This window comes from Maylandia zebra, linkage group LG16, assembly GCF_041146795.1.
Source record: "Maylandia zebra isolate NMK-2024a linkage group LG16, Mzebra_GT3a, whole genome shotgun sequence".
Lineage (NCBI taxonomy): Eukaryota > Metazoa > Chordata > Actinopteri > Cichliformes > Cichlidae > Maylandia > Maylandia zebra.
In genome coordinates, this window is record NC_135182.1 from 1,653,073 (window position 1) to 1,674,674 (window position 21,602).

Below are 21,602 nucleotides of genomic sequence, written 5' to 3' on the forward strand. Positions count from 1 at the left end.
CTCACTCGTTCTGTTTACAGGACCGACTGCAGGCGTGCTGTGACTCCATGTTTGCACCTGACACTGTCTGGCTGTCCTATGTCCTAAAAGATATGCAGCAGGTACTGAAACTGCTCACCTGAGTAAACAGTTTCAGTACCTGCTCAATATCTTCTTACCTGAAAGCCCAATCGAACAGTCTCTTTAGTCAGGGCAAATTCACTCATCTTTATGAGAGTCATCTGTCCACCGGCAGATTGTTTAATCGCTCCTCCACGTGTTTGATCTTCTTATGCCTGATCTCCAGGATTTGATTACAACAGTCCATCAGGAGGTGTGGTCTGTAGTCTGCTAGATTAATATGCACACTTCTGCTGAAATTATGTTGCAGGGGTGGTGGTGTGGTGTCAGTTTGCTCAGTGGAGGCAGTCTGTGGGGTTCACCTGCTTCAGCTGTTGTTGGTCTTTCAGCCCCCACAGAGGACAGCGAAATTATAACATACTTGAAGTTCAACTAAGTGTTAAGAACAGTGAGGAGGGTCCACTGCAGCCCCTGTACGTATTTTTCACAGGTCACAGTTTTTCCTAATTCAGTTACAAGAAAGCTTCCTAAGAGAGTTTGGGCTGAAGGGTGGAGGGTGGGCGTAGCAAACACCTGCTGTATAGGCTGTTTTTGTCTCTGTTTTCATGTGTGGTTGCACATGTTTCAATAAATCACATTACTGACTGCTTTCCAAAGTTTAATAATGACGCTGTAAAATATGTTTTTAAGATAAGAAAAGATGAACCTTTATTCCATAAATGATGCATGTGCTCATCTGTGCAGCTTAAGAAAAAACAAGCGTTCTAGCTCAGATTATTAGCGACCTTAGGCTAACCTCAGGTGGGACAACTATATATACTATAGGCACACAGATACTGCAGCATAGTACATCTCCTGAAAATTCTTTTTATGATGCTGCAGTGTCCTGACGGGAAATGGGGATTTCTACCAGCTGCCTTAAATAACCTGGAGTTCATTGTAACAGCTCTGTGGTTGAGGATATAATAGAGTTAGTCAGTCACATCTCACTGTGAAAAATTCCCTCCTGTCTTCACACGCAATTCTTCCCTTTCCAAAGGGCAGCAGTCCTGCTTCTTGTCAAGCCTCTGCCTGTTTGAAAAGCCCTGCAGTGCACTGTTGTCCAACAGGCATCTGATGCAGTTTTCTTTCAAACACGCAGCAAAAAACGAATCTTTCTGTGGTATGTAGCAGCCTCACAAACTAACAGCACAGCATCACAACAACCCAAGAGCTGCAGTACAGGAGGTTCCACATTTACCTCGGTTCCTTCACAAACTGACAGATAACTAATAACAGAGATGCTGCTCCTCCCACGTGATCGTCTTTACATCCGTGTCATATAAAACCTACAGAGGTTCTGTTGCTCGCACACAAAGACCTTACTGACCAAGTTTAATGTCAGGGCCCACCCTTCTGTGCAGCGGAGTACTTCAGGCCAGGCAGCGCAGCGTGCCAGAGAGCGTCTCCTTGCACTGAGCTGTGTTTAAATGCATTCTTGTGCTCAGTGGAGAGGAGGGTATAAGCACTCAGTGCAGCCCTGTCATCAGTTATTCTTCATGTATTGGGAGAGTCAAACCTGTCTCATCTGTTCAGACTGTTGCAGCGTCACCTGCTGTATAACAGCCTTTAAATGCTCCTGTTATTATCTATAGGAACAGGCCTGGGGAGTAACAAAGCACAAATACTTCATTACTGCACTTAAGCACAATTTTAAGGTGTCTGTACTGTACACAGTGTTGGTCAAGTTACTTGAAAAAAGGTAATCAGTAACTAATTACTGATTACTTCCCCAAATAAGTAATCCCGTTAGTTTACATATTACTAATTTTCAAAAGTAATTGATTACTTAGTTACTTAGTTACTTTTTAAAAACACGATTTACAACCTGAAGAGGTGATAAAGCGATAGATCTTTCAGCCCAATTCTACTTTTTCTGCATAATCCATCATACAAAATGTAATCAAATGGAAAAGTCTTTTTTTTAAACTTGTTTTATCAGTTTTAATCTTTTAACTTTATGCATCAAGCAAAAATGTAATTATATGCAACATTCTCTGACTTGAATAAATTAGTTTAACATTTAAACCTATTTTCTGCACATTCCAGCTCATAAAATAAAATATTTTTTGTGTTTACACTCAGTCTTTCAAATAGATGCAAGTAAAAAAGTGTAAAGTGAGCTTGTTAGTCCCCATAGGGAAATAGTTCCTCTGCATTTAACCCATTCACCCAGTGAAGCAGTGGGCAGCCACCAGTGCAGCGCCCGGGGAGCAGTGTGTAGGGACGGTACCTTGCTCAGGGGTACCTCAGGGTAGCCGTTCAGTGGAGTCGAACCCCCGACCTTCCGATCATGGGGCCACCACTCTACCTACTGAGCTATCCCTGCCCCCTGCCACACAGCAGAAAATAAATAAAGTCAAAGACTCAGCGGTCCTGTTGCTCTATTTTCACCTGTAAAGCAGGAGTGGGGTAGGCGGAGGTTTACCCTGGTGCAGGTGTGCCGCGGTCAGTGGAAGAATCCGCGAGTTTCTCTGTGAGTTTCCCATTACGTCGTAGCTACTCGGTGCTTGTTGGAAGTTTAGGGGTTTTTTCTGTAAAAAGAAGTTTTCTTCCCACGCACAGCGGACACTAATGTTTTTGTCACTTTTTATGGAATCAAACTCAAAGTAAGGTCAGTACTTCCACGCTTTAAACGCTGCACGCTCATACTCTCTCTGCACTCGATATATGATCCATTGTTGATCTGCACACAGCTGTTGTCATGAACGGCGCACTCGCTTACGTCACTGTCGTGAGACATTCTCGCAAAAAATCACGGTTTTAGTAACGCAGTAACGCAGCGTTCCTACGGGAACGTAACGGTAATCTAATTACCGTTTTTGCAATGGTAATCCCTTACTTTACTCGTTACTTGACAAAAGTAATCAGATTACAGTAACGCGTTACTGCCCATCTCTGACTGTACATGAGTATTTTCTCTGACTACTTTACTTTAACAAATAGCTGTACTTTGACTTTACGTTTAACACATTAGAGGGGCGTTATTGTTTCATCACTGCAGGCCTTTGAACATCAAATTGATTTGAGCCTGAACAGAAACACATGAAAGGCAGACATGTTTGTGTATTAAACACCAGGAGAGACACAAAAAGATATGAAAGAGGCAAAACTGTGTGCCTGCCAGGGTTCGAGTCTGACGGTGCTTTTTTCAGTTTGTTGTTTTTGCCCAACACTGGAACGACTGCAGGGGTCCACACGTTTCAGTTGCGGTATTTCAGCATCATGCTAGCCCCACTGAAGACCAGTGATGGGAATAACGGCGTTACAAACAACGCACCAGTTACTGTGAGTTGTGAGCCATTACTCCACCTGCTGAATCCACCTTAACCTCGTCCCTTCTCATTTTCCTGTTAGAGGCAAAGCCATTGTCTACAATGTAGCTCGTGTTTTTTCCTCCTTAAAGGGAAAGACCATCTCTGAGTCGAGGAGGGGGCCTAAGGGTGCATCTGTCACCATCTTACAGTGCTGTGATTGCAGCCATTCCCCAACACTCTGTGAATGGGACTCATGACCATTGATCAGTGGTCAAGACAATTTGCATATTACTGATCAAGGAAGTGATGTCTCAGCCCATTGTTCCTTCAGTGGGCTGGTTTCAGTCATTATGCAAATCTAAGGTTTTCTAAGGTTGAAACCTGCAGTCAGCTGAGACTGAAGACGTCACCTGATGATGACGAAACGTTTCTCCCTCTGAAAACATCCAGATGAACAGAATCAACCTTTTGGGGACTCCTTAAAGGAAAATTAAAATTTAGACTGAAATTGTTTTTATTTCCATCTTCTAACATTTTGTTATTATTACATTAATAAAGCACAAGGTTTAGTTAGCTTTGCAAAAAGATAGCTGGCAGAAGCGTCCTCCAAAGAGCTACTCTTTACTTTTTTACTTTCAGTACATTTAAGAATCTGTACTTTTCACTTGTACTTGAGTAAAGAAAGAAAGTTGAATCTGTACTTTTACTTGAGTATTTTTTACTAGTATCTAGTACTTCTACTTCAGTAGTTTCTGTAGTTTGGCCACCTCTGTGTAAAAAAAGTTTGAATTACTACATTTTGAAAAAATACCTAACAAAAGTGAATATATTCAGTATTGTTAGTTATTTTTCAAACTGTAGTAATATGATACTATGATATACTATTATACTATAAACTATAATACTTGGCATTATTTAAATTTAAATAATGCCAAGTATCATAGTAAATGTAGTGGTAATGTAGTGTAAGTGGTTTTAATGGAGTTATTTTGGTGGCAAAGCAGCAGCTTATTAAAGACCTGTGGATTCACCACAGCCTCCCAGCACTACCAGCACTGCATCACCTGCTTTGAAAGCAGCATAAAGAGCTGCAGTGACAGAAGCCTCAGAAGCCTGTCGCTGCTGCATGCTGTGCTGCTGCCAGTGTCTGCATTTCACTCCAACGTTTGCAGCGATGCATTGTCACCGGCTCGGTTTGATGGATGTAGGTAGCTAATCACAATCAAGCTCATGTTCATTTACAGCTGAATTCATTTCTGTTTCAAAAATCATGCCAATCAAATAGAGCTGGGCGATATATCGAGTTTTTAAAACATATCGATATATTTTTATACGAGATATAAGATGTGACAATATCCTTTATATCGATATAGTCTATGTTACGTTATAATTATAGTTGTGGAGCCGCAAGTTTGCCTCTCTTTCGTCCACTTTTGTCTCTACGCAACGTTACTCCGCCTCGCCTTCACTGAAGACAACTCCCCCTCCTACCCCATCGCTTCACGTGCAGGCAGCGACAAGACGGACACGGCAAATCTCCGTTAACGAGTTACTGCGCATCGCCCCATGCGTGGGGCTGGACGGCGTCAACGTGCTAACGAGCTAAACATGCTAACGAGCTAACAGCGCTAACCCTAAAATCCTTTCATTCTCTCAAAAGTTGATAGCGCGCCTTATGTATGAATTCTGGTTGTGCTTGATGGCCGCGAACCGATTTTATGTGGTACACGGCGCTCAGCAATCTGTCACAAATGTTTGAGTACGACTTTGGTAAGCTACGGAGCTGCACCGCTTGATAGATTGTCGGCGCATTACGGCTACCGAAGAGCTGAAACAAACGGACATTTCAGCGAACAACAGCTCAGCTTCTCACCTGAGGAAACATGTGGCAGTCACTTGGCTCTAAATATCTCTTTGCTGTGGTAGGTGGACGTCAGTCTTACGTTACAGCAGCTGTGTCCCTGATCCAACGCATGAATCAAGTGGCTGAAGCACCACCTCAGCATGCAGTCAAGTTCCTGATCATTTTATCCAGGTGTGCAAGTTTAAAGGTTTCAGGACAGCGGCCCTCGAGGACTGGAGCCTGACTTCTCTGGGTTGTAGAATCACAGTCTCAGGCCTTGTTCACATTTACATGTATATTTCTGCTGCGTTTGCAACTTTATTATAAGAAAAGGTTTTTGTTTTCTTTTTTTACCTGAGTATGTGGGGATTGTTAGAAAAAAATATCCCTTTCTCTGCTGGAGACTACATCAGCAGGGGCAGCTACCAGAGGGGAAACCGGGGGCCTCCCCCTCCCAAAATACTAGTCCCTAAAATACTTGTAAAAACGAATTACTTCTTTGTTGAAAAGCCTCTTATAGACCTTGTTTTCTTAGAATATGATACAATAACTCGTTTTAAAGTGTTTTTTGTGGATGTTTTGTTGACTCCATTTACACACAGGGGATTTTCACATACTTTACTGTGCAGCTATGTGCCACCCTGCTTAGACCTCTTGTGCCTCCTTTGCCACCCCATGAAAATTATCCAGAGCCGCCACTGTTCATCAGTAATTAAGCTGTTTTAATATCTTTTCATCATCTTTGTCCTGACTCCTTCTTCAGTAAACTTTATAACTAAGAGGAAAGGCTAAACGCTGTCAGAGAAACTTCCAGTTACATCTTTTAAAAGACTCTTTTAGCTAGCGCTGCTTAGCTTTGTATATATTCATCTTTTTAATCTTGATTTTGAAATCACCACAAACTTCTTCAGCCACAAGCGGAACAAGACCAACGCTGGGCCAAACACTTCCGCAATACTCTGAACCAACCCGAGCCACTCCGCCTGTTCGAGGCCGAAGACCTGGCACCTTCCATGGACCTCCTTCCTGTCGATATCAGACAAATCAGTGCCGCCAAAGTCAAGACAGCGATCCAACTCCTCAAGCGTGGAAAGGCTGCAGGCCTGGATTAAATCCTCCCCGAAAGGCTGAAGCATGGCGGACCCCAGTTGGAAGCCGCCCTTACAAGACTCCTAAACGCCTGCTGGTCAACATCACATGTACCTACATAGGACAATAAAGTTACCAATAACCAATAACCTGATGATTGGACAAAAGGCGTCATCATCAAACTTCCAAAGAAAGGTGATTTGGGTGACTGTAACAACTGGCGAGACATCACATTGCTGTCGGTACCCGGGAAAGTGTTTTGCCTCGTTCTTTTGTATTGGTTACGACGTGCAGTGGATGAACGATTGCGAGAAGAGCAGGCTGGCTTTCAGAGTGGCCGGTCATGCGTTGAGCAAATTTTCACCCTCCACATGATCATTGAACAAACATTGGAATATCGAAGAAAGATTTCTATTAATTTCACTGACTTCGAGAAGGCCTCTGACAGCGTCCACCGGCCGACTCTATTCAATTCAATTCAATTCATCCATCCATCCATTCGCTTCCGCTTGTCCTTTTCAGGGTCGCGGGGGGCGCTGGAGCCTATCCCAGCTGTCATAGGGCGAGAGGCGGGGTACACCCTGGACAGGTCGCCAGTCTGTCGCAGGGCTAACACACAGGGACAGACAACCATTCACACCTAGTGGCAATTTGGATTATCCAACTAACCTATCCCCACAAGCTGCATGTCTTTGGACGGTGGGAGGAAGCCGGAGTACCCGGAGAGAACCCACGCAAACACAGGGAGAACATGCAAACTCCACACAGAAAGACCCCGGCCTGATGGTGGAATTGAACTCAGGACCTTCTTGCTGTGCAGCAACAGTGCTAACCACCGTGCCAACATGCTGCCTGGATTCAGGGTCACCTGGTCCAGCCCTAACTATATGCTTTAGCAAAAAGGAAAGTTTTAAGCCTAATCTTGAAAGTAGAGATAGTGTCTGTCTCCTGAATCCAAACTGGAAGCTGGTTCCACAGAAGAGGGGCCTGAAAACTGAAGGCTCTGCCTCCCATTCTACTTTTAAATACTCTAGGAACAACAAGTAGGCCTGCAGAGCGAGAGCGAAGTGCTCTAATAGGGTGATATGGTACTACAAGGTCATTAAGATAAGATGGGGCCTGATTATTTAAGACCTTGTATGTGAGGAGCAGGATTTTGAATTCAATTCTGGATTTAACAGGAAGCCAATGAAGGGAAGCCAAAACAGGAGAAAAAAGCTATGGGCTGTCCTACGCCACTATGGAGTCCCTCAGCAGTATATAGATGCCTTTCGTGGTCTCTACCCCAACTCCTGTTGCTGCGTCCGGATGGATGACGGCTGCACAGATTTCTTCAAGATCAGTACTGGCGTCCGACAAGGATGCGTGCTATCCCCTTTTCTCTTCCTGTCGGTAATTGACTTCATCATGCGACGATCAGTTGACCAAGCTGGCATAGGTGTCCCCTGGCACAAAGCACGTAATCTCACTGACTTGGACTCGACTCGGACTAAACTCAGGAAGACCTCCAAAAGTTGACCACGGCCCTGCAGAGGGAGGCGACGAAAGTCGGATTAAGAATCAGCGCCGAGAAGACCAAGTTGGCTATGCATGTGCCCGCGTTCCAGTCATGAGCAACCAACAACGTGCTGAAGAGGTGGAGAATTTCACATATCTTGGCAGCATCATCTCAATTGACGGGATCTCTGACTGAGATGTCGACGTCAGAGTAGGGAAGGCGGTCGGTGTCCTGCGACGTCTCCAACCTATTTGGAACTCAACCTCCCTGAATCAAAGGAGCTTGCAAAGAAAAGCGTCTGGACTTCTTTAAGTTGCTTGAAGACGTTTCACCTCTCATCCGAGAAGCTTCTTCAGTTCTAAGGTCAAATGGTGGAGAGTCCCAGATATAAACCTAGTGGGAGTGACCCCCCACAGAGGGACAAAAGGACCCCCTGATGATCCTCTAATCGCCTGAGCCAAGGTGGGAAACTGGGCGTGGGTCCCAATCAGCCAGAGTTTCGGGTGTGTTCATTGTGAAACCTGGCCCCACCTTATCATGCGAATTCCTGAGGTCAGATGGCCCAGGATGTGAGTGGGCGTTAAGGCGTCTGGGAAGGGATCTCAAAACTGGATTATAGATGGCAGAGAGTTGGTGTCGTAAGCCCCGCCTCTGTTCAAAGATGGTCGCTCACAGTGGACATAGATGCTTCTTTCACTCCTCTTTCAAACCATCTGTCCTCTCTGTCCAAAATGTGAACATTGGCATCCTCAAAGAGTGTCCTTTATCCTTAAGATGCAGATGGACTGCTGAGTCTTGTCCTGTGGAGGTGGCTCTTCTGTGTTGTGCCATGCGCTTGTGAAGTGGCTGTTTGGTCTCTCCAATGTAGAGGTCTGGGCATTCCTCGCTGCACTGTACAGCAAACACCACATTGTTAAGTTTGTGTTTTGGCGTTTTGTCTTTCAGGTGAACCAGTTTGTGTCTGAGCGTGTTGCTGGGTCTGAAATGCACCGGGATGTCATGCTTGGAGAAAACTCTCCTGAGTTTCTCTGATACACCGGCTACATAGGGGATGACAATGTTGTTGCGTCTGTCCTTCTTATCCTCCCTCGCTGGTGTCTGGTCTTCTTTTCTGTGCCTCTTTGCTGACTTTAAGAACGCCCATTTAGGATAGCCGCACGTTATGAGTGCTTCCTTTACATGTGTGTGTTCCTTCTTTTTCCCTTCAGGCTTAGAGTCTGAAGGAAAAACTCAGCCACTTATAACATTGCTAAACACCTTGCTACCATCCTTGCTCCTCTCTGATTGGGACCCACACCCAGTTTCACACCTTGGCTCAGGCGATTAGAGGATCATCAGGGGGTCCTTTTGTCCCTCTGTGGGGGGAAACTCCCACTAGGTTTATATCTGGGACTCTCCACCATTTGACCTTAGAACTGAAGAAGCTTCTCGGATGAGAGGTGAAACGTCTTCAAGTAACTTAAAGAAGTCCAGACGCTTTTCTTTGCAAGCTCCTTTGACTACGATGACCTGGATGACTGAGAACCTTCACAGACAAACCTCCCTGAATGTTAGGGTCAAGATCAGACTATTGAACTCCATTGTCTTTCCTATACGCTAGTGAAACCTGGCGCTCAACAAATGCAATTACTCGACACATGAAAGTGCTTCAACAACGTGGCCTGCGGTGAATCCTGAGAATTTCCTACCGAGACCGAACAACGAATGAAGAGGTCTTACAAAGAGCAGGCACCCGCCCTTTAGCCAATGTTGTTGCAGAAAGGCGCTTCCGCTTTGCGGGCCATATTTTACGTCTACCCCCTTATCGCCCGGCCAAGATTGCCATTACATGGCTCCCACGCACTGGCAAGCGAAACCAAGCTCAACCAAAGATCACATGGCGTCGAACATTTATTGATGATCTGAGAACCGTTGACATTGCCTGGGACGAAGCTTAAGCAGTCGCCACTGACTGACATCGATGCCCGATGCACCTCCTGGCGTAGGAGGAACTAAGTAAGTCACCACAAACTGTTTGTGCGGGATATGAATGGCACAATTTTTGTTTTTTAGTGGAAACACACAGACGGTATGACCTTTTTTTTTCTTTCAAAAAGGGGGGAAAATATATTTTTTAAAGTGTATACAAACTGCTTAGTCACATGTAGTTTCATAGTCTGATTTCTTTTTTCTGCCAACAGAGGGCCCAACCCCACAAAATTAAGATCTATACAGAACAAATAGACTAGGAAGACAAAAGTCTTCCTCTTCTACTGAGCCACCTGTGAAGAACTCATTGGCTCTACGCAGGTGAAACTTCTGCTCCTCCTACAACCACCTACGTTGGTGAGGCCAACCAACCATTTCCTATAGCTGAGATAGCCTCCTAAAGAATATCACGGAAACCTAGCAACCTCAGTGTAATGCCAAGGAAAACTTTGTGGTCAAAAATACAAGAAGCTGCCAAGAACAAGAAGAACATAACCATCAAAAAACTGAGCACTGTCAACTATGTTGCTACCACACAGACTGCTGGTCAGCCAGAAAACAGCACCTACAAGTCACTTGTCCCTGGATGACATCTCTTTTTTGCACTGACTTGTAGACCTCTTAAAAGTTTGACTTTCTTACCGCAGCATTAGAAGAAATCCATTCAAGGGACCAGGACATCAGATAGTGGTTCAAACTTCTTGACGGCCTTTGGATTATATATATATAAGCCACCAATGGACAGGAGGGTGGAGGGTTCTTGATGATGCAGTTAGAGGTGGAGTATCAAGATGTGTGTGCGTGTCATCTGCTCAACCTTATATCATCAGCCACTGCTGCAGAAGCTGCTAATGATACATACAAGAGGTTGTCTCAGTTAAGAGTCTGCAAAATGTCATGCTCTGTGAAATGAAACCAGCAGGTCAATCATCGCTAACGACAAAGTGGAACATGAGTAAGCAAGTTTCAGTTTTTCTGACCCCGTCAGTCTCGTTGTAGCTCCGTGGTCCTTGATGTGCAAAGAGTTGTGCGCATTCATAGAGAGAAAGCAATCTGCAATGTTTGCATGCCGTTAACGATCAAGAACTTGTTGACAGAACTTGTACTGTTTGTAAATATTAATGTGTGACTAATGGGTGAATCCACACTTCTTTAGTAACTCTGTGTCACACAGACAATGCACAGTAATCATATTGTTGTGAGAATGGCTATGGTTTATCTTTTTAAACCTTTTTAGGTTAAATGCTGCTGAAATGGGATTTTTGGCTGAGTACACTGCTGTGATGAAGCCTGTTGCCATGGCCCGTTACATCCTCCAAGGGAAATCATCTGTGCACATGCTGTCAACACTTTACCAGCTGCTGGAGAAGCTGAGGAGGCTGAGTCATCTTGCAAAATGTGTAGAAGTGTGTTGATACCCTGCAGGACGGGATCCAGAAACGTTTCGGGGAAGTGATGAAAAACCCTGATTGCAGCTGCAGTACTTCAAGATTCAGGACATCCTGGACCACAGAGGAGAGCATCTTAAAAGCTGGGAAATATGCTTGTTATGCATTAAATTGTGAGCCACTGGACACTGACTTATATTGACTTTAATGGTTACTGTGATTTAGGATTATAGTGTTAGTTAGAAAAAAACATCAGTGTTATAAAGTTGTCATGGCAAACATGAGACGCTTGGAAGTCTGTACAGCACAAGAATCACGCACAGACAGAAACCTCTCGACTTCTTCAGACATCACCCTGACAGAGATGAAACCAGCACAGAGTAATATTATATGAGCAATATTAATTTAAAGTAATGCTACTCGAGTACAATTTCTGGCTCCTCAACCCACCTGTGGTCCCAGATCATATTGTTACTTCATACTGTGCCAAGACAAAACTGTAAAAAATTATTTACATTTCAATCCTTGCACAATCCTGAACTTTTATTGTACTAAAATGTTTAATATTGTTTTTCTTCCAGTCTGTGTTTGTAGTTTCAACAAAATTAATGGAATTTTTAAAGCCACAACACAAAGATGTGTTTAGACCATAGTGCTTCTAGCGTTGCAGCGATTTTCCTGCTGTAACATCACAATAGCCCAGTCCACAGAATGAAGTCATTAAAGCAACACGTTTGGGTTGTCAGGGACTGCTGGAAACATCCACTTTTTTATCATTTAATTCCAAAAAATAAACTATTTTGTATTCATTTCACATAAAGTCAAATGATTCAAGCTTCTTTTTGTAATCATTGTGATTATTATGGCTCATAGTTCATTCAGAAATCCAGTAGAGAGGCAAAGAATCCAAAGTGTTTTAAGTTCAGTGTGAAGCTTCCAGTCTGTGATGATTTAGGTGCCGTGTCATGCTGGTGTTGGTGGTGGTTCGTCCACTGTGTTTTATCAAGTCCAAAGTCAACACAGCTGTCGACCACATTTTAGAGCACTTCATGTTTCAGTCATCGAGCCTGACAGAGATGTTCATTTATTTTTCCAACAGGACTCGGCACCCCCCAAATGGTCTGCTGACCATGTTAACAACTGCTCATCTGACCTGAACCCAATCCAGAATTTGTGGGATATTGTCAAGAGGAAGATAAGAAACCCAAAAATACAGATGGGCTGAAGGCTACTTTCAAGGAACCTGGACTTCAGTAACAGCTCAGCAGTCCCACAAGCTAACTGCTACATGCCGCATGACTTTGATAGAGTAATTTGTCATGAAGGAGCCCCAACAAAAAAACTTTCAGAAGCTGGACGTTTCTTCCAAATCCTTTTTTGATTGGTCTTAGAAATATGTTCTAATAACATGCTGGATTTCACGTAATCATGGGATATATAATAATAACAATGACAACAAAAGTTCCAATCCTCTAAGTTGCCTCTAACAGCTTGAGTGTTGATTTCTGTGCCAAAGACTCAATTTTCTGTGAAAACCCAAAGGTCCTGACATTGATGCTCCCTCCTGTGTGCCATGCCTCACTCCCCTCTTCTACTTTCTCACAACTGTGTAAGTAAAAGACACACTAGAACAGGGATGGGGAACTCCAGGCTTCAAGGGTCAGTGTCCTGCAGGTTTTGGATGTGTCCTTCATCCAACACAGCTGGTTTAAATGACCTGAAGTTCTCCAGAGGTCTGGTGATGAACTAATCATTTGATTCAGGTGTGTTGACCCAGGGTGAGATCTGTCCCTCAAGGACACCTTCCCTCGAGGCCTGGAGTTCCACACCCCTGCCAAGAAGATTACAAATGAAGTCCACTACATCAACAATCGATCAGCTCACAGCACAGTCAATCAACACAAACACCAAACAAACAGAAAAGAAAACAGGTCTGTCTTCAGATAGTAGCTATGGTGAAGGGCTCACTGCCAACTTGAAGAAGTGTGTAGATGGACAGCGTTAGGTACCTGGATTGCCACTTGCACAGAGAGGTCTATATTTTCTTACAGGACAAAAATTTACCCTAATCCAGTCTCTAAGAGATGATGTGATGAATCCTGCTTCCGGGTCCAGACTACTCAGCGTTTAATAAGGCTCTTGTGTTTTTAACATGTTTTAATGCTCTGTATCTTGTTCTATTTAATCTGAACAAGCCCCTAAAGCAGTCAGTGATCACTGTCGGCCTCTCTCGGTTTTTATTAACCCTGTTCATTTTAAAGCTCAGTTTTTAAACCCTTCCGATGTAACTGCAGCCCAGCCCATGCAGCAGTATGTTATGACTAACCTCGTGTTGTGGATGGATTAGGATGACCATGTTTTGATTTCCAAAAACGAGGACACTTAGCTCAGTCATGAAGAAACATATTTAACATATTTAAACCATGCCTTCTCTGTGAGGTTAATGAATTGTGAAATAAAATATGTCATATTGTGGCGGACCACCAGGTGTCTTCACTCACACCCAAGTTGAAGGGAAGTGCTGGGGTGGAGATTTTGGCGCTTACTGTATGTGAAGTTCTACAGAGTCAGTTAATAAAGCTGGAATGAGACACTGAGACCTCTCCTGTCGTTATTACATACCTCCACAATATAGGCTTTTACAAGTCAACAAGTGCAAAAAAAACCCCAAACTTAAAAATCTCTGGAATTAAATAATGGTACAGAAATAATGCCTCATCTGCATAAGAAAAGAGGGCTGGACTGGAACAAAAATCGGCCCGGGCATTTTGACTAGAGACCGGCCCACCAGGTATTACAGGAAAAGCGATAAAGCCTTTGAATGAAACGCTGTTGTGACAGTGATGTACAGTCTTTTTGGTATATGTATGATTTCTATACATTTTACGTCAGATAAAACTTTGGTCGTAAGATTCAGATAATTATTTATTAAAAGCATTTTAAATGAGAATAAGAAAGAAAAGTATTTCTTTGTGCCCCCCTCTCCCTGTTAATGCCCTACCTGGCCCCCTGGCAACACTTTGCTAGACCCGCCCCTGCACAGTTACCAGCTGTCAGCTACTTAGAAAAGGATCCTGGTGTTATTTGTCTCACAGAAACAGTTCATAACTTCCCTTCATTCCTGTCACCTAAAAGGTAAACCTGTTTCTCCATCACCTGCTCAGCTCTGATGATTCAGTAAGGACATCTCCTGGTTTCATCTTCATGTTTCCCTCTCACCACATATCTGTATAGAAGCTGTATAGAAACTCCTTCATGCTAGCTAGTACACAGTACGAGTTATTGTAACTGACTGTAAAAAGTCAGCACAACAAAAATAAACTCCACCTAAACTTGGTTTATATCTGACCCAGATAGACTGCAGGTCATAACTTCTTACCTGAAGTTCAGTTCACCTGACACTCGCCTCGGGTCTCTGCTCCTCCTGCCTCCCTTTTCCCTCATCAACCTGCTGGCCTCTGAGGAAGCTCCACCATAGCCACCACCAAACAACTGAGTTATTTTTACACATCGGCCATCGGGAAATTTCTTTTGCAGTTCAAAAAGATGTACATCTGAAAAGATGCACTTGCGCTTTGGGATCTTTTAAACATCATTAGGCGCATTGCTGCGCGCTGTCAGTCCCGTCTGTGAGCACAGAACAAGCGCTCACAAAGCAGCAGTTTGGGGATGACGTCACATACATGGGTCCTCTGTCGGAATATAGGAAAACCCGGACATTTTTATCAATCTCGAAAATCCCGGAACGTGAAAAGTGGACATGTCCAGGGAAAAGAGGACAGTTGGTCACCCTAGGATGGATTATCTCAGTTGTTCTCCTGACTGAAGTTTGGTCCGTTTACAGCATCCTGCCATGCGATTGCATTTGTCTCTAACCATCAGGAACCCTCACGTTAACTTTTATCGAGGGGAGGAAGTTAGCGTTCATCCTCCAGCTTCACTGTGTTTATGTTATGCTAACAGCATAACATAAACTGTGTAGCTATCCACCACGTAGCACATCATTATATACCAGCTAGCCCAACTTCAGTAACCCTACAAACGTCACTGCTGTTTAATTTCCTGTTTTCATTTATGTTGGAAGTGACAGCAGAGCTGTACGTTTGAATTTGTTTCAGAAATCTCTCAGTAAGAACATGGCATATCATGTTTAGGTGGAAACTGGTGAGCTAACTTCCTGCTAACTGCTAACTCTGTTAAATTTAATAAATCCTGTTTTCATGGATGCCTGGATGTTAAACTTAGTAGTTACACCTGGTAAAGCAGCAACACTGATCATTTTATTAAAGATGAAAGAATTTAGACATTTTGTAACTCTCAGTGATGCTGCAGTGTTCGTTTGGGACCTTTGGGACCTGAAGTGGACGGAGTTTAGGACCCAGGCATGGCTAATGACATCAGACTTAAAGACCAGATTAGATGTTTTTGCAGACACTGTGTGGCACAGTCATCTCACATTTAACTTCAATATTTAATATGATATAATATGATGGTATAATTTCAATAGTACAGAATTCCAATGAAGTTGGGACGTTGTGTTAAACTAAATAAAAACAGAATACAATGGTTTGCAAATCCTTGTTAACCTATATTCAATTGAACACACCACAAAGACAAGATATGGAAATATGTCAAATGTCAAGATATGTCAAGATATGTCAAACTGATAAACTTTATTGTTGTTCTGCAAATCTTCACTCATTTTGAATTGAATGCCTGCAACACGTTCCAAAAAAGCTGGGACCGGGGCCTGCTGACCACTGTGTTTTATCACCTTTCCTGTTAACAACACTCAGTAAGTGTTTGGAAACTGAGGACACTACAATTGTGAAGCATCAAATTTTCCCATTCTTGCTTGATGTACAACTTCAGTTGCTCAACAGTCCTGGGTCTCCTTTGCCATATTTTGCACTTGATATTGTGCCACACATATTCAGTGGGAGACGAGTCTGAACTGCAGGCAGGCCACTCTTTTACTTCGAAGCCACGCTGTTGTAACACATGCAGACTGTGGCTTTGCATTGTCCTGCTGAAATAAGCAGGGACACCCCTGAAAAAGTTGTTGCTTGGATGGCAGCATATGTTGCTCCAACACCTGTATGTGCCTTTCAGCATTAATGGTGCCTTCACAGATGTGCAAGTTACCCACGCCTCTATTGTCATTTTAGCTGCAGTCATGTTAGTTTTTTGGAGCCAGAAGTGACCATATTTGGACGAGAGACTGGATGCTACCACATAACAGCCAGCATAGAAGAAATATGCTCTCTCTTTCTAGTCCTCGTCAGTACGCTTTCTGCCATGTTTTCGATAAATTGGAGTTTTCCTGATAATAACATATAGTCCAGCCTAGAAGTAATAAATGCATGAACTGGTTTTTCAGTGTCTCTCTGACACAGGATATTTCTAACTTGAGAGATATTGTGCAAATGAAAGAAAGCAATCCTACATAATTGTTCAATATCTGAAATTAACATGAACAAACTAATAAAATACTAGACTTCGACTCAACTAAACAGATGCACAAACATCTTGAATGGTACCTAGAAAACCATACATCTGGAAAGTATGGACAGAACTTCACTTGTTCCACATTTGCACAGTTCAGTAATGTTCAGATGTACAGAGACACCCTTGATAATAACCTGCTCCAGAGCACTTTGTACCTCAGACTGAAGCAAAGGTTCTTCCAACAGGACAATGACCCTAAGCACACAGCTAAGATAACAAAGGACAGCTTCAGGGCCGCTCTGTGAATCAGCCGAACACCTCTTGAGATGCGTAAAAAAAAGTCTGTGTGCTGACCAGATGAGAAGTTGTGCAAAAAAAACACAATGGGACAAACTGCCTACAACAGGTGTGAAAAGCTTTTAGCATCACACTGAAAGAAGGTGAGGCTATAATTGCTGGCAAAGATACTCAAACAAAATATGCAAATGCTGTGAATACTTAAGTTCAGGTTATATTTTTAGAATAAATATGCAAGGATTTCAAGCACATTTTTAACTTTGTCATTATAGTGTATTGTGTGTAGAATGTGTAGAATTTTGAGGTGAAAAATGAATTGAATCCCCTTCGGAATAAGACTGTAACTTTAAAAACTGTAATTTAAACAATCGTAGTTTATCTGGACTGTCTCACTTCTGCAGCAAGCCTCATGTTGTGCCTAGAGGAAGTGCAGCTGTTGTTGCGTCATTTTTCAGGCCCTATGGTTGGATTTGAACTGTGCATAAAAAACTCTGTGATAACCTGGAACAAACAGAAATTTGCATTTGAAAAATGACACTGACAGAAGGTCCATTCACCGGTTGCAGTCACAGAAATAATGTAAAAGTAATTAAATAGACAATGTTTTCTCATGAACATAGGTAGAAAGTTCAATTTTAATAAAATCAAAGTGATATGTGCTGCCCGAGTTCTTAGAGTGAAAACCAGGAATGGTTACTCAGACTTGCACAATACAAAGAATCAAGGTCCAAACAGGCTGGCTCACATGAAATATACACACCTCTGTGTTCACAGAATAAAACGTCGGACAGTGTGTGTGTGTGTGTGTGTGTGTGTGTGTGTGTGTGTGTGTGTGTGTGAATGAGTGAGGGAGGGAGGGAGCGATAGGGGGACACAGTCCCCAGGACAGATTGCTGCCACCATGGCCATGACGTCACGACCTGCTTTGGTCAGACACCTCAAATAAATAACTTTTTTTTCAACTCAAAAGACGCAAATATGGTGGATGTTACAAAAGCAAACGTTCTCGACATCCACAATGAGTCCATTCCACCTTAAAAAGCTGTCTCGACAGACTGTACACACGTTTCCTGAAAACGCCCCGTGTAAGGGCGAGAACGAAAACTCGAGTGACTCTGAATAATAATAATAATGATAAGGCGGCGTTGTTTATCCAAAGGAGAGGGGTTGGACATCGGCACAAGACTTCTGTGCCAAACATTTTTCCATTTGCTCCCCTCTCAGTAAACCTACCAGCACTACCCAGCGTACCCTCACTGCGCTGCCGACCAAGGTCAGCAACAGTGACCGCCAACGGGAGCTGTCAAGGCGGCAGCAGCCCTCCGAGGACCCCGGCAGGTCTATAACCTGGGATTAGGATCAACAGGCTAAATAAAGGACTGTCGGATGGATGAAAGCCCCGGAGTGGAGGAGTGAACGAGCTGAAGTTATTCTAACGTAAAGGCTGTGAGAACTAGGTGACACCATGCTGAGAAACCCGGGGACCTATGCGAACAAGAAAAGGAAGAAGCCCGCCCTCAAACAGTAAGACTTTTTACTGTTTTACTGTTTACCTTATAATAATAGCAGTTACCGCTGTTGATAACAACATTATGAGCACACGTGTTAGGGTGACGGTAGGCTTCACTTTGGGCAAAAAGCCGTAAGCAGGAACTAACTTGTAGTTCACTTTAAATCTCTGTGCAGTATAGAAAGGTGACTGAAGTTCAACACTGCTTTGCTTTTATCAGTGCGACACTCTCGGTTACTTCGCTGTCAAGTTATGAAATTAACCTGTGGTGGAAATGACAGATTAAACCAGTTAAGGTGGACTGTGTTCTCCCGTTATCGCCAAGTCAGCTGTGTGTAATTATAAAGCCGTATACTTGTAAGGTTTGCTGAAATGTGGTGCTGTGTTTCTGAGACGGCGTGTGAGGGTTCCTCCTTTAGGACCACCTTAAGAATGCGCCTCCATGCTGGATCTGGCGTGGATATCTTGCCCTCGCGCATTAATCACAATCAAGTTTGAGAGTCGGCTGCTGCTCTCACGCGATGCTCCGGGGAGGGCGGGGTGGAGGAAGGGGAGCGCGAGCCTCTGATGTTATTGTAATGTGATACGGCCTCGCGCCGTGTGCGTCTTTCTCGCTCTTTTCCACACTATTGTTTGGCGTTTCTAGCTTTTAATGCTCAGTTACACGAACACGCGGGTACTTAAATTACTTTGACATACTTCTGTTTTTGTTAACCAGATGTATGAAAAGTAGGCCACCGCCTCTGATCATTTCATTGCGAGTTTTCTTACTTTCAGTTACTTTTGTTTATTGTGACTTTCTGTGCGTTACAAATTACATACGCGAGAGAGTCTTTTAGTGTAAGCTTTTGATGGTTTAGCACTGATGAAAATCTGCGTCTGTGTATTAAAGTTTCTGCCTGCAGGTTATTGTGCTGTGATAGGCCCTGTGTGTGTGTGTTCCTGTCTATCTTTGTGAGCACCGAAATCTGCATTCTACTATACTTGAGAACCAACAGTCACTTGTGAGGACACACCCACGGTCCTCACAAGTTTGAAGCATTTTTGAGGCTCAAAATGTGGTTTTAGTGTCAGGGTTACAGTTAGGTTATGGTCAGGGGAAGGGGCTAGATAAAGCATTGTGTCAATGAAGGTCCTGACTAAGATAGCTGAACGGGCTTCTGTGTGTGTGTCTGTGTGTGTGTAGGGGGGGTTAACTCTGGGTACTATGGCCTTTTCTGTTTAGTTTTTTTCTTGTGAACCTTATTATACAGCAGATTGTTACACTAGCGTGACCTATATAGTCAAATTTCCTAAATACCAACTTCCAAGACTTCCATGCAAATTCAAAACGTGCACAATAGCAGCTGGCTGTGGACCCATCGATACATTAACCACCGACATGTTTTCAGACATTGGCCAACTCAGGTTTAGTCTAATAATGAGGTGGTAATACTAGAGTCATCAACTAGCCTTGTTTATGACTTTTACTCTAACTGTATTTGTGAGGGGACGTTGGTGACACTTATGCTTTTAGAGTTAGAATCCTGTTAATTTCACTGTAACACGGTTGGGCTGAATTATCTTAATACATCAGAAGGATAAATATGTTGGAATACACAAACAGTAAAACTGGATTTATTTCTTCTTACATTGTATTTGGTCACTAACAAAAGCCGGTTACTTAAATAGTGATAAGTGTGTTGCTCTAAGTTACAGTAATAAAGATGCATGAAACATCATTTTACATAAATAGCAGACATTTGTAGAAAAAGACATTGAATTGAACAAATGCTACTGAAAGTGACATTTTTATGTGTTTGTATGTAACCTCCCCTACCTCCTGGTTATAACTGTGTTTTGGGAGTGTGCCCGTAACCAAGAGGAAAATTAGAGGGCTGCACAAATATTCATAGAACTGCAGTTATGTTCAGCAGCTGTAGTTGTATTCAAATAAGATGCTTTTCAAAAAACTGCAATGCTAACCCTTCCTAATGTAGGGAAAGTGTTTCAGCTCTGCTTTAAGTATTCAGACTATAGTAAAATCTTCTGTCTGCAGCTCTGGGACTCCTGTGCAAACGGAGTCAGCTCCATAAACTGTTAAACACAGATGCTGAGAGTGAACACTGTGGGTTTGATGTGTCTGATTATACCGATCTGGTTTATTGCGTATGGGCTGTTCCCGGTGTAAATCCCAAACTAAAGAGTCGGCCTGTGTGTAGACGTCTGTGTTTCTGAAAGTGTGGGCTGTGCAGTGAGGACTGAGGTTTCCTGGACGGCCAGCTGTGCTCAGCTGCACAAAGGACCCATTGAGCCTGACTGTAAAAAGCTGTGGTCAGTGCACAGGGACATTCCACGGCAGATCTGTCCATCCACAATCTGTTTTATCATCCATATTCTTACCATGTATGTTGCCAGTCTCCTTTGCCATTGTCTATTATGTTAAATATTCTGCATTTTCCAAGTTTATTCTGTGTGAAAGCAACATTGTTCACACGCTTCCTGATTTCTTTTGTTTTGTTTGTCACACTTAGATGTCATTTCATCTAATAAATATTAATATTATACATTTATTATAGAAAAAAAGGAATCATAACCTACCTGGCCACATGTGAAAGTAGTTGCTCCCTAAACCTGACACCTGGTTGTGTGAACTGTAGTCAGGCTTTAATGATAACTGCCAACGAGCCTTTCACAGCGGTGTGGAAGAGGAAGCCACACGGAGGATTTCCAAGCATGGATGGTCATGTTTGAGCATCTCAGTCAGAGTTGGGTCCAGACTTTGATTGGCCACTTTAAAACCTCCAAGCACATTTTTCTGTGCATTCTATCAAACACATTCACACACCAACAGATGCATCACAGAGAAACTTGGGATTCAACATCTTGGCCAAGGATACGTTGGCATGCAGACTGGAGTAGCCAGGGACTGAGCCAGTAACCTTCCAGTTAGCAGATGACCTGCTCTACCTGTGGAGCTTCTTTTTGGTGTGTTTTAGGGCTGGGCGATATATCGAGTTTTTTAAAAATATCGATATATTTTCATACGAGATATAAGATGTGACAATATCGTTTATATCGATATAGTCTATGTTACGTTATAATTATACTTGTGGAGCCGCAGGTTTGCCTCTCTTTCGTCCACTTTTGTCTCTACGCAACGTTACTCGGCCTCGCCTCTCCTTCACTGAACACAACTCCGCCTCCCCCATAACTTCACCTGCAG

At 43.1% G+C, this 21,602-nt stretch overlaps 1 protein-coding gene across 1 annotated transcript in view; it reads left to right on the top strand.

The window, feature by feature from the left end:
- Positions 1 to 17,922: 17,922 nt before the first annotated feature.
- The window catches only part of LOC101463617 (aryl hydrocarbon receptor), a 37,945-nt gene continuing 34,265 nt past the window's right edge, over positions 17,923 to 21,602 (top strand). Inside the window, exon 1 of the mRNA XM_004571564.5 lies at positions 17,923 to 18,411. Within this exon, the coding sequence (XP_004571621.1) occupies positions 18,353 to 18,411 (59 nt within the window). The 5' untranslated portion in view covers positions 17,923 to 18,352. The remainder of the gene's footprint in view (positions 18,412 to 21,602) is intronic.